The sequence below is a fragment of the Pelobates fuscus genome, chromosome 11 (assembly GCF_036172605.1).
Source record: "Pelobates fuscus isolate aPelFus1 chromosome 11, aPelFus1.pri, whole genome shotgun sequence".
Taxonomy (NCBI): domain Eukaryota; kingdom Metazoa; phylum Chordata; class Amphibia; order Anura; family Pelobatidae; genus Pelobates; species Pelobates fuscus.
In genome coordinates this window covers 100,092,405-100,106,342 of record NC_086327.1, presented here as the reverse complement: position 1 = coordinate 100,106,342, position 13,938 = coordinate 100,092,405, and the positions used below count along the sequence as shown (strand labels likewise).

The window sequence follows — 13,938 nt, the reverse complement described above, 5'->3', positions numbered from 1 at the left end:
TACGGCGTTCTATGCTGCTGCAACGGCTTTAAAGCCCTTTTAATGCGGGACGGCATAGAACGCCGTAACGGCGTTGAGGGGTTAACTAGCTTATTCACTCTCCTCTGTTTATTTACTTTTTCTTGCTATTCTCCAATCTGCACCTTTCACTTTCAGGCACATCTGCTTTCTATGACAACCCCCCAGGGCCAGATTAAGAGCCTATTGGGCCTGGTGCTGACAATTTTGATGGGCCTAATTACAGAATCTTATCAACAGAAAACACTAAAATAGTCATACCTCTCAAACGTCTTATATCTGGTGGAGGTGGTGCTTGAGGAAAACTCACACAATATAACTATCTGAAAACACATACCCTATGCTAATCTTTCGCTTTCATCTTCCAAGTAAATCCATACCCTCTAACAGCAGTGTCCAGTGAAGCAGGATTTATGTGGGTGGGGTAAAAGGGTGGGTCACCAGAACCGCTAAAAGAAACAAACATGCCTAAAAAGGGGGCATATCTGCAAGAATAATAAGATGGTCAGCCTGGCATGAATGCACGTCAGGCTGCCTGCCAATCATGTAGGGTGGCCAACCAAGGGCATACTGTGCAGACAGCACCCTGAGCGTGGCATAAATGCGTCTAATGATGTGCTAGCTCTACGCTTTCTAAGGACTGTCCCATAGCACTCGCTGGTCCACTCCTCTTCTAACCTTCTTACTAGCAGGCGGAAGCTCCTGTTATACATTCTTGGACAGAGAAAAGGTGTTGGAGGAAAACTCACCTGATATAACCATCAGAAAACACATACCCTATGCTAATCTTTCGCTTTCATCTTTCAAGTAAATCCATACCCCCTAACAGCAGTTTCCGGTGAAGCAGGATTTCTGTGGGCAGGATAAAAGGGTGGGCCATGACATGATTCACGTAACCAGAACTGCCCAAAGGGACAAACAATGCCCAAAAAGGGGGCGTGTCTGCACGAAAAATTAGATGGTCAGCCTGCCGTGAATACACATCAGCACGGCCGGCCTTAGGGGTGTGCGAGCTGTGCGGCCGCACAGGGCGCCATGGCAAAAGGGGCGCCGGGCGGCCGACACAGCTTGCACTCAGTCACTCACAGGCTGGCCCGAGTCATGTGCAGAAAAAGTCAAGTGCATGGTGCTGTACACTTGACTTGCAAATTATGAAGAGAGCAGCGGCCGGGAGAGAGAGGAGGTCAGGAGCACGGAGGAAGAGCATGCTCCGCCTCCACAGTCATTGGCGGAAGGATCCGCACAGTGAGTGTCAGGGAGGAGGTCAGTGCTGGTATCAAGGTCGGCCGACTGGGACTCTGTCAGGAGGGTCCAGGGAGCAGCAATATTTAATGTGAGTCTGCTTATTCTTGTTGTAACTATTGTTTTTCTTTTATTAAATAGATTGTTGTTTTTGTGTGTGGGGGGTTTGCAGAACGGGAGCAGAGGTTTTCTGGCTGGGATTTTAGGTAAGGGGGTTTGTAGAAGGGGAGGGGTTTTGGTTTAGAGAGGAGCAGAGGTTTTATAAAAGGGGTTAGGGTTGTGGTGTAGGGAAGGGGTTTTGTAGAAGAGGGGGCAGGCATTTCTGGTGAAGTGGCAGGGTAAGGATTTTGTGGAGGGGGCATGGGTTTTGTTGAAGGGGGAGCAGGGGGTTTGTAGAGGGAACAGGGGCTTAGTATAAGGGGGGCAGGGGTTTAGTATAAGCGGGGCAGGAGTTTAGTATAAGGGGGCAGGAGTTTAGTATAAGGGGGCAGGAGTTTAGTATAAGGGGGACAGGGGTTTAGTATAAGGTGGCAGGAGTTTAGTATAAGGGGGCAGGGGTTTAGTATAAGGGGGGCAGGGGTTTAGTATAAGGGGAGCAGGGGCTTCGTATAAGGGGAGCAGGGGCTTAGTATAAGGGTAGCAGGGGCTTAGTATAAGGGGAGCAGGGGCTTAGTATAAGGGGAGCAGGGGCTTAGTATAAGGGGAGCAGGGGCTTAGTATAAGGTGGGCAGGGGTTTAGTAGAAGGGGAGCAGGGGTTTAGTAGAAGGGGAGCAGCGGTTTAGTAGAAGGGGAGCAGGGGTTTATGTAGAATGAGTACAGGGCTTTTGTAGAGGGTGGCAGTGGTTTTGGTGGAGGGGGAAGGTTTTTTGTGATATTATGTGTACATTGCTGTATAGTTGATATATATAATGATAGCATGTGTTTTGTTAAAGGGGGAGAAAAAACTTTGTAGAAGGGTGGGCAGGGGTTGTATTAAAGGGAGAGCTGGGGTTTTGTAGACGGGGGACAGGGGTTTAGTATAAGGTGGCAGGAGTTTAGTATAAGGGGGCAGGGGTTTAGTATAAGGGGGGCAGGGGTTTAGTATAAGGGGAGCAGGGGCTTAGTATAAGGGGAGCAGGGGCTTAGTATAAGGGTAGCAGGGGCTTAGTATAAGGGGAGCAGGGGCTTAGTATAAGGGGAGCAGGGGCTTAGTATAAGGGGAGCAGGGGCTTAGTATAAGGGGAGCAGGGGCTTAGTATAAGGTGGGCAGGGGTTTAGTAGAAGGGGAGCAGGGGTTCAGTAGAAGGGGAGCAGCGGTTTAGTAGAAGGGGAGCAGGGGTTTATGTAGAATGAGTACAGGGCTTTTGTAGATGGTGTCAGTGGTTTTGCTGGAGGGGGGCGGTTTTTAGTGATATTATGTGTACATTGCTGTATAGTTGATATATATAATGATAGCATGTGTTTTGTTAAAGGGGGAGAAAAAACTTTGTAGAAGGGTGGGCAGGGGTTGTATTAAAGGGAGAGCAGGGGTTTTGTAGACGGGGCAGGTGTTTTGTAAAAAGGAGGGCAGGGCTTTTGTAGAAAGGGAGGCGGGGTTTTGTGTAGGTGGAACAGGGCTATTGTAGAAGGGGCAGGGGTTTTGCTGAAGGGGGGGGGGGGGGGGCGCCATATGTTGGGCTCGCACAGGGCGTCTGATCACCTAAGGCTGGCCCTGCACATCAGGTTGCCTGCCAATCATGCACGATGACCAACCAAGGGCATACTGTGCAGACAACAACCTGAGCTTGGCATAAATGCATTTAATGATGCGCTAGCTCCACGCTTTCTAAGGACTGTCCTATGGCACTTACTGGTACACTCCTTTCCTAACCTTCTTACTAGCAGGCAGAAGCTCCTGTTATACAGTCTGGCACAGAGAAAAGGTGTATGTAGTGAGTGTAGAAGAAAGGGAACTTGCCACAGTGTTACAGAAACTTTAGCAGCAAGAGCATGTGCATAGTGCAGTCAGCATTACCTTAACTAATTTCATTGTCAGCCAGTCCACACCAGTTTTGTTGCCCTACATCCCTCTTAAGTTTACATACTTAAGCAAAAGCATGTGAAGAGTAGTATAGATAGATAGATAGACAGATAGATATAAGAAAAAAGAACCGCACACCAGGGACTTTGTTAAAAATTGAAATAAGACTTAACTTTTATTTAATCCATTAAAATTATGTCAATGTTTCAGCTTCCGCATGGAGCTTTCATCAGGACAGCAACTACAGCAGAATAAGGGAAGTGTCAGGTGCCTCAGCTGTGTCACCTGTGGGCACATGACTAGAGGACACACCTTCAACCATCCTCACACAGGCAAGAAATATAATATCAAATACCGGATAACACGTAAAACCATTTTTTGTAATTTATAAGCTTACCTGGCACGCAGGGCGGATCCTGTTTGGCACCCCCCTAACCTCCTCCCACTTGAAAATGTAGAAAACACCCGCAATATGTTTAATGTTTTCATTTTTAAAAATTGCACAAATGTGTACATTTTGATAAAACCCTGTTCTGCCCCCTTCTACAAAACCCCTCTATTGCCCGCCGTTCTACAAAACGCGCGCACACACACACACAGTTACAGGCAGTCACACATACACACAGTTACAGGAAGACAGTAACACACACAGTCACAGGCAGACAGTCGTCACAAACACAGTCACAGGCAGACAGTCATCACAAACACAGTCACAGGCAGACAGTCGTCACAAACACAGTCACAGGCAGACAGTCGTCACAAACACAGTCACAGGCAGACAGTCAAAACACACACAGTTACAGACAGACAGCCACACACACACACACAGTTACAGGCAGAAAGTCAACACAAACAGTCATTCACAGACAGTCACACACACACACACAGATACAGTCACACACACACACCAGTGGCGTACTAATGTGAGGTGGGGGAGGGCGGTCTGCCCCAGGTGCCACTCACTAGGGGGGTGCCATGAACAGGGAGGCATTAGGATGTGTGAGCTGTGCGGCAGGGACAGGTTGCCATGGCAGCCGCACAGCTCACACACGCAGGGACAGGCAGCCGCAGAACTTTTAAAATGCTGCATCTAAAATAAATGTTGCGGAGCTAATCGGCAGTGAGGGAGGAGCCAAACTAGTAGCGGAGGTGGAGCTAAACACTGCCTCCACCCGCTGCTCTTACTGCTGCACATCGAGGGGAAGCAGGATGAAGTCCCTGCTTCCCCAACAACTACACAGGATGGACTGAATCCACTCCTCCTCTAGCCCAAGCTGACTGTAAGTAAGAGAGAGAGAGAGTGTGTGTGTGTGTGTGTTGACAGCCTGCCTGTGACTGTGTGACTGTTTGCCTGTAACTGTCTGTGTGTGTATGTGTCTGCCTGTAACTCTGTGTGTGTGTGTGTGTGTGTGTGACTGTCTGCCGGTGACTGTCTGTGTGTGACAGTGTGCATGTAACTATGTGTGTGTGTGTGTCTGTCTGCCTATGATTGGGGGATGCTGCCTGTGACTGTGTGTGTGTGTGTGTGTGTGACTATCTGCCTGTTATTGTATGTATGACTGTGTGCGAGTGACTATGTGCCTGGGACTGGACTCTGAAGACTGTTGCTAATATTGTTGTGTAAAAAAATGAATGATATTGTAAGAGGCTGAGCAAGGGCTTTAGAGGGAGAGGCAGTTTTTTGGGGGAAGGGGAGTGCAGGAGTTTTATGGAAGGGGGTGCAGGGGTTTGTAGAAGGGGGACAGGGATTTTGTTTAAGGGGGGCTGAGCAGGGGATTTATGGAAGGGGGTGCAGAGGTTTTATAGAATGGGGGCTGGACATGCATTTTGTAGAATGGCGGGGAAGATAGGGGTTTTGTAGAAGGGGGCAGGACAGGGTTTTATCAAAATTTACACATTTGTGCAATTTTTTAAAATGAAAATATTAAACATTAAAAATACTGTGTTTTTTTTTTACATTTTAAAGTGGAAGGAGGAGAGGGGGATGGGGGTGGCAAACACAAGATCCTCCCTGGGTGGCAAATGCTCTAGGTATGCCCCTGACACACACACTCACAGGCAGACAGTCAACACACACACACACTCTTTCTCTTACTTACAGTCTGCTTGGGCTGGTGGAGGAGTGGGTTCAGTCCATACTGCTTACCCTCAATGTGCAACAGCAGCGGGGGGAGGCAGTGTTTAGCTCTGCCTCGCTCACAGTTTGGCTCCGTCCCCGCTGCCAACTTGCGGCAGTTTTAAAGTTCTGTGGCTGCCATGGCAACCTGTCCCTGCCGCACAGCTCACACATCCTAAGGCCGCCCTAGTCATGGCATCCCCCTAGTGAGTGGCACCCGGGGAAGACCGCCCTCCCCCCCCCCACCCCTCGATCGCCACCAGCCCTTCCCCCCCCCCTTAGTACGCTACTGCCTACCCATGTGGTTTGTCTTACAGAGGAAAAACTAAGAGCCCAATTTGCAAATGTGTCTCACACATCCCGTCAAGGGACATCGATCCAGCATATGTACAGCGTACAGGGATGAAACTTCAGATAAGCCAGTGGCAAAACATTTTCAAAAAAAAGAAGCACCTTCTATCAGTCTTAAAATTTATAGGAATCGACCACATCCCTCGGCCCAAAATAGGTGGCAATCGAGCAAACAGAATCTTACAAAAGGAAACTTTTTGGATCTTCACATTAGACACCGTTGTACCAAGAGGACTGAACGAAAAACTATCATATAGCCCATTTTTTTATAGTTCTATGTATAGTTCTTCTGTAAAGTTTGGCCTCAGCTCTAAAAATATATATTTTTTTTTTACTATCAAACAAAATAGTTTCCTTCCCTTTAAAAGGACTGTTTTGGGACACTTGTTTTAAATGTAACATTTTTGTTGTGATTTTTGATTCATCCATAATTTTTAATGATATGTGTAGGTTTTCAGATGGACCTACACAACCTAGATTTTTTAATTTAAATAGATAAAGGAATATTTTATATGGATATGCTTTAAATAGGTAGAAATCAATACACAATTCTCAAATTTTTTAAAGGTAACTTTTCCCTGAGGAAGTAAGGGCAGCCTTACTAAACGCGTAGGAACGATCGGCACATTGAAACAAGGACCCCACACCGAGATCCAGAGCGAGCAGTCGCATACACGCACAGCAGTTCAGTGTGCCCTGCTCCGACGGTGTATTACACAGGGGAATCCCCAATACTCTATGAGCATCAGGAGAGGAGAATACTCATTTTCAGCTCTCCTACCAACAACCCAGATGCACACCCGCTACCAGGCAATAGGATCTCCATAAACATATGAGTAAGTGGAAAAACGGCTGATATCTACTCTATCCTGCAACAAGGAGGTTTTTTTCTAAGCCTTCAACCGAGCTGCACACTCATATACCCACAAGCAGACTCAGGACATACAAGATCAGAACAAAGAGAGCTCTCTCCTACATCACCAGGTTGGACTTTTTTGTTTATTCCTTTTTACATTTAGACTTTTATTTTTTCACCTTTTTTCCATATACTTATTGTTTCTTTTTTACCGCTCAGATCCCATCTTAAATAACCAAACGGCACACGAAAACATAATTTCTATTGCATTCACCTAAAAGTACCGAACACCTATTGGGGAACCCAACACTAAAAGACCAGAGCTCCCGAACGGCCTGGAAGTCCAGCGGTGTTCGTGTCATCGAGTAGCCGATTTTAGTTCCAGGCGCTCGACGACCAAACACCGCTGGGCTAACAAAGGATCCAAGATGGCCGGCCGCCGCGTGGTCGGTAGTTGAACGACGGCCACCCAGGAAAGCACTTAACTACCGATTGCAACAATGTTGCAATCCGTTAATTGGAGCCACACGACCCTCAGTGTGTGGGTTCTGGTTTGGTACTTGGTTCGTTTTACGAACAGCCGGTAAAGTGGCTGTTCGTGAAACAACCATGTGAATGCTAGCATACGAATGCTATAGGTTGTACATGCAAGCAGACATTTTCACACAGTAAGCAAAATACATTTAACCCCTTAAGGACACATGACATGTGTGACATGTCATGATTCTCTTTTATTCCAGAAGTTTGGTCCTTAAGGGGTTAAACATAGTAGCGCAGCAGTGTTCCGGACAACCTTTAAATTCATAGCCATATAGTCTGAAGTGGCTAGGTTTGCCACAACCTTCTACACCAATAAACGTACCTAATTTGCAACGTTACCTATCTGATAATCCTTCTTCAGATCTAATAGATCTAATAATTTCTCACCTCTGCTTTCACTAATGGGTTTCACACGGGTTTTGTTGCACTCCCCACAGGAATTCTAGAATGCCCCAACCTACAGTTGGCACTCACTGACCCAAGTAGTTTGCAGGAACTCATCAATAAAGAAATAGAGAATGGTTTCATGATTGGGCCCTTCTCTACCCCACCTTTTACATCCTGGAGAACTAACCCTCTAGGCATAGCTACAGGGAAGTTTAATAATAAAAAAACTCATCATTGATTTTTCAGCACCTCACTCTTCCACTACACCTAGCCTAACCTCTTAAGAACCAAACTTCTGGAATAAAAGGGAATCATGACATGTCACACATATTTTTTCTTTCTGTAATATCTATTTAATCCACATATATATATTTTTTTTGTCATTGTCGCATTTATTATACAATATTTATGCAGTGCCCTTTGAGTCTTCGGACACTGAATTATTTCAGTAATAGTCAAGTTATCAACTAGGATAAATAACTAAAGCACTTTGTAAAGTAAACTTGCAACAGGATCTTTGTTCCTTTAAAATTATAAAAATATATAAAAGCTATAAATGCTAAATGCGATAGGTAAGAATGACCAGGAGCAGTCGTCTGTCGGTAGCGTCTATATACCTGAATGGACCCATAGTGACCAATATTGAAGGGTTGAAAACTGGCATTTGGGGGTTCTGTTATTCACCAAAACACACTACATACACATTAGAGTATAGCTATGTGATGCATTCTTACATACTGCACATTACTGTGTACTACATTTATGCACACTGTTGTATACTCATACACACATTCTCTTCAGCAGTGTGAAGCATTTAATACAATTTAACACTATTCACATTACTGAAGGCTTTATACTACATTAATTATTTGTTTCTTTTTAATGGCATATGAATGTTACATACGCCATGGTAGCAGTTTTTAAGTGTTACTCATCATCATCATCATCATCATAGGGCATCCAAGAAAATACAGTGGGTTCGGTAACGCTAATGATAACCTTAAACCTTATAGTGCAGGAATAATCACATGTGAGTATCTTTGATATTATGTATTGTTTTTTAAAATGCATCTGAGTATGGCATTACATTTATAATACATTTTAAGGCAAAGGGAATACTCTCCAAGCTGTACAACGGTAGAAATAATTTCAAACAATTTAAAGGGATGTTCTGTTTTTATTTGTATCTTATCTAGCTATATGTGACTTACTGATGCAGGCGACCCCTTCAAAACAATAGCACAAATGGCATCTCTTAACAACATCTAAAAATGAAGCAAAACAGAAAGACAGTAAATTATTTTACATGCAGTCAACTAGTTTAAAAAGTGTTGGCATTACCATAAGGTGGAAGAGATGGTGGGAAGACAGGTGGGAAGGGGGTGCACATATATATATATATATATATATATATATGTATGTATGTGTGTATTTGTGTTCAGGGCATAGAAAGGCGTAATGACAGTATGTAACTTATATAAATTATACCTTATGGTAACATAGAAAATATGAACAGTCGGTTGTGGTGTGCCGAAACCGACGATATGGTAGGCCTGTGATAAAGAGGACCACCCTGGGTATTGTTGTTATTAAGGGGAGCGGTGGGAGGGATAAATCGCCAGACCATCAATAGTAATGAGAAGAGGTCTGGCGGTCCTTAAATAGGGAAATCATGCACCTCCCAAAACTACAGTGCCAGTCTTCCATTTGTGTTCAGGGCATAGAAAGTCGTAGTGACAGTATGTAACTTATATAACTTATACCTTATGATAACATAGAAAATATGAACAGTCGGTTATGTTGTGCCGACATTACGGTATGCCTGTTATAAAGAGGGCAAAAAAAGTATACCATGCAAGACTTATTCAGCCTACAGGGACAATCATGTGAGATATATCACGTATTCAGGTTACAAAATGCTTCACGTATTTCCTGTATTGGATGAGGTATGTATCTGGTATGTGCTGATGAATTCCACCGTCCCAATGTTTTGATAATATGTACCGGTATGTTTCTGCTGGAAGCAGTGGTGGCTGTTCCAATGCGGAAGGAGTGTCCTGAGTAGTGAGATGGATTAAGACCTAATTTAGTCAGTAATACTCATATATACAGCATGAATTTACTGGCAGTGAGAACCTTACCATGTAATGTGAGCAGAAATTGGTTTGGAGACCCTGGAACGGTGGTTAGGAATGCATCTAGGACTTGAACCGGGCACCATTTGTTGCCAGTAGGGTAATAGGTTATTTGTACCAGCTGTTCCCTGGGTGTGGTTTTGGTGTGTTTGAGGGACAATTTGTAGTGGTGCTGTATTTTAACAATTTAGGATCTCTTAAGGCCGTCTTGGGAAGTGATGTTCGTGGTGGTAAACTCTCTGGGTTTGTGGTGCCTATAGAAAGGTAAATAGATAGCCGTTTTAATGATATGATTGGTGTGTGATTCGAAAGGGGTTGTATCCATGAGGTCTGATAATAATTTGAAGAGTTGACTATGGATAGATGATCTAGATCAGGGGTAGGCAACCTTCGGCACTCCAGATGTTGTGGACTACACCCCCCACAATGCTCTTACACCCATAATGCTGGCAAAGCATCATGGGAGGTGTAGTCCAAAACATCTGCAGTGCCGAAGTTTGCCTATGCCTGATCTAGATGATGGCATGGGTTTTGATTTTTTAATGCCTTTTAGTATGGTTTTGATTTGGTAAGAAGATAGGAAACTGTGGTTGTTTGGCCAAAATGTGAGTACATAGTGTTGTATCCCTGTCAGATATAATTTGGTAGTATTGTATGATAATTTTAATTTGAGGTGGCAAAAAGAAGTGAAGGCTACAATAGTTTCCATAGAGTGTTTATTTACAACTTGAAAGTCCAACAAGAATTTGTTATAAACATGGAAAGCCCTTTCGTATGACTTCCTAGTGTTGTCAGACAAAGCTAGTTGCGGACAGGGGCGGACTGACCGGTCGGGCACTTCGGACATGGTCCGAGGGCCCGGCCGGGAGGGGGGCCCGCCATCAGGGGGCCCGGCCGCCCCTTTAAATGCTGCAGCCGCCTGGGCGCTCTCCTAAGAGCGCTCAGGCGGCTGCAGCTGCTCACCTCCCCTGTAGCGTGGCCGAGCAGCTTTCCGGTCCGCGGTGCCCGGCCGTAGTGATAGGAAGGTGCACACTGAGTGTGCACCTTCCTGTCAGTCCGGCCGGGTACAGGAAACAGAAACTCCTGTTCCGCGCGGAACAGAAGTTTCTGTTTCCTGTACCCGGCCGGACTGACAGGAAGGTGCACAGTGTGCACCTTCCTATCACTCCGGCCGCGGACCGGAAAGCCGCTCATCCGCGCTACAGGGGAGGGGGTAAAAAGAGAGAGGGAGGGGGGGTTGAGAGAGGAGGGGGGGGGGTTAAAAAAGAGAGAGAGGGGGGGGTTAAAAGAGAGGGAAGGTGGGGGTTAAAAGAGAGAGGGAGGGGGTTAAAAGAGAGAGGGAGGGGGGTTAAAATAGATGGGGGGTTAAAAATCGAGTTAAAGGTGCGAAATTAAACAAATTAATACAAAAAATTATTACAGACGAGGGCATTCAATTAACGCCTGAAAATATAGGTAAAGCATTTAATTCATTTTATCAAAAATTGTATAATCTACCTGATTCCCCCTATAAACCAGAAACATATTTTCAAAATAAAACCCTAAAAAAATTATCAAGGGAACAATTGAATTCTATTAATGAACCTTTTACAAAAATAGAAATAATAAATGCAATAGAGTCTTTAAAAAAAAAAAAAACCCCGGGGCCGGACGGCTTTCCAAACATATTTTACCAACAGTTCCAGGACGTGTTGGTAACACACCTTGAAGATCTTTTCAATAGCATAGCTAGAGAAAAAGATTTGCCCAACGAATTACTATATGCTAATATAATTCCCATACAAAAGCCAGATAAATCAACGGAATTAGTGGGGAATTATCGTCCTATATCCTTACTAAATTCCGATATAAAAATATACGCAAGTATTTTGGCAAAGAGATTACAAAGAGTCCTCCCGTCCATAATCCATGGAGATCAGGTTGGATTTATGAAGGACAGACAATCAAACAATAGTATAAGGACAGTGATTGACATTTTGGAATACGTTCATGAATCAGGCACTCCATTGCTGGCCCTGTCATTGGACGCGGAGAAGGCCTTTGACAGGGTCAGATGGGACTTCCTTTGGGAGGCATTAAAGGCCTTTGGTTTCGAAGGTTGGATTCTGAGCGCTATCATGGCCTTGTATGGCTCCCCAATGGCAAGAACAATTGGTAGGGGTATAACCTCCGAGTGGTTTAACATAAGAAATGGGACAAGACAGGGGTGTCCCCTGTCCCCGTTGCTATATTTGATATATATAGAACCCCTGATCTGTGACATCAGGTCTAATGAGAAAATAAAGGGAATAATAATAGGACAAGAGAAACTTAAAACTTTACTTTATGCAGATGATGTCCTAATCACTATATCAGACCCTATAATATCAATAGACGAACTGTTAAAGGTGATTTATGAATTTGGGCATTATTCCAATTTCAAGTTAAATGTAGATAAGACAACTATTCTTGCCAAAAATATAAAGAAGGAAGAGAAAATATATATTAAAGCGAAATATAGTTTCGAATGGGCAAAAAAATGTATTACCTATCTAGGCATTAAGATTTCCAGTAATCCTTTTAGGATTATGGAATATAATGTTCTACCTCTAATGATGCAAATTAATAAACAACTAAAGGATTTGAGAACAGCAGAGATATCATGGACAGGTAGAATCAACATCGTAAAGTCTTATTTGGTCCCTAGATGGAGTTATATATTCCGTATGTTACCATTGAAAATGCCTAAACCATGGCTCATGATGATTCAAGCTGCTTTAGACAAATATATATGGCTGGGGAAAAAACCCAGAGTTAATAAAAAAATGTTGAATTTAAAGCCTAATTTGGGAGGGATGGGAATCCCTGATATTATGGATATATATGAAGCTTGTTCATTGGCGCATGTTATTTCCTCTATGAAAGAGAGTTCTAGTGGTGAACCATGGGAAAAAATTGAGGCTAGGAAAGCGGCAGCTCCGGACTTAACGACTTTATTCTGGAGTATAGATAAGTTTGAGAAAGATGATATGGGTCTAATCCTAGCTAACCTATTGGCCCAATGGAGAATCTGGAAAAAAAGACTTAAGATTGAAGATAAAATTATCATTGACTTACCACTGCATGTATTGGCCAATAATATTGAGGATCTAAATCTAGAGCCATGGTTAAGCAAAGGTATTAATAGAATAGACCAGCTATTCCAACAGCAACAAATCAGACCCTTTGAGGAGATTAAACAAATTTTTCTGCTTTCTTATAGAGAAAGTTTTGCGTATCTAAGGATAAAACATTTCCTAATGAGACATAGAATAACTGAGATTTCTGAGGAATTACAACCTTTTTTGGATTTGATAAACATCAGACATAATAAAAATTTAGTTTCTAAAAGCTCAAAACTTTTTAGTAAATATAAGGTAATCCCTGAATTCCCAGCCCTAAAAGCATGGGAAAGAGACTTACAAATTACAATCACAAGAAAGGAATGGCTTAAGGCCAATAAAGCGGTACTGAAAGCTTCACACTGTCTAAACCTAACGGAAAGTCATTATAAAGTCATCAATAGATGGCATTATGTTCCAACTAAATTAACAAAAATATATCCAGGATCTCAATATCTCTGCTGGCGCTGCGCTTCATTGAGAGCAGACTATGTCCATATATGGTGGTCATGCCCGATCATATCTCCATTGTGGCAAAAGGTAGCGAAATTCTGCAGGGAAGCAATAGAGGTAGATCTTGATTACACCTGTAGTTCTATGATATTACATCTGGGCTGGCCTATAATTCCAAAGGATAAAAAAGAGTTAATAATTCACATTCTCATTGAAACTAAAGCTACTCTTGCAAGATTCTGGAAAAACCCAGACTCCCCGACTTGGGAGCTGATAAAACAGCAGGTCTTGAATAACTGTAAAATGGAAATAGGGATATTAAGACAAGAACACTACTTTAACCCGCGAATCGAACAATGGCAGAAATGGACTATAAAATTAGGTAGAAGAAACGATTCTTAATTCATAATAAGATGTATATGCTATGGATCTGTGGTTGGGGGTGAACCCTGTGCGTCCACTCTCAAGATATCTGTGTTTATGAGTAACCTGATCAGTAGTTATAAGGATGAGTGTTGCCTTTCGGGTTCTTAAGACCGACTCGGGACTGACCCTCGGCGGGTGCGGGACCTTTTTTTTTTTTTTTTTCTCTTACGTTTTGTTAATAGAGGGTCAGGGCAATTGGGAAATTTAGGGCAATGTAGAAACATTTAAGAAAGGGACTTATAACTAAGAGGAAGGAGGAAAGGGGAATTAGAAA

At 43.4% G+C, this 13,938-nt stretch overlaps 1 protein-coding gene across 1 annotated transcript in view; it reads right to left on the bottom strand.

Moving 5' to 3' along the window:
- Positions 1 to 13,938, bottom strand: part of IZUMO1 (izumo sperm-oocyte fusion 1) — a 115,915-nt gene that overhangs the window by 45,104 nt on the left and 56,873 nt on the right. Inside the window, exon 6 of the mRNA XM_063435594.1 lies at positions 8,722 to 8,775. Coding sequence (XP_063291664.1) covers positions 8,722 to 8,775 — 54 coding nt within the window. The remainder of the gene's footprint in view (positions 1 to 8,721; positions 8,776 to 13,938) is intronic.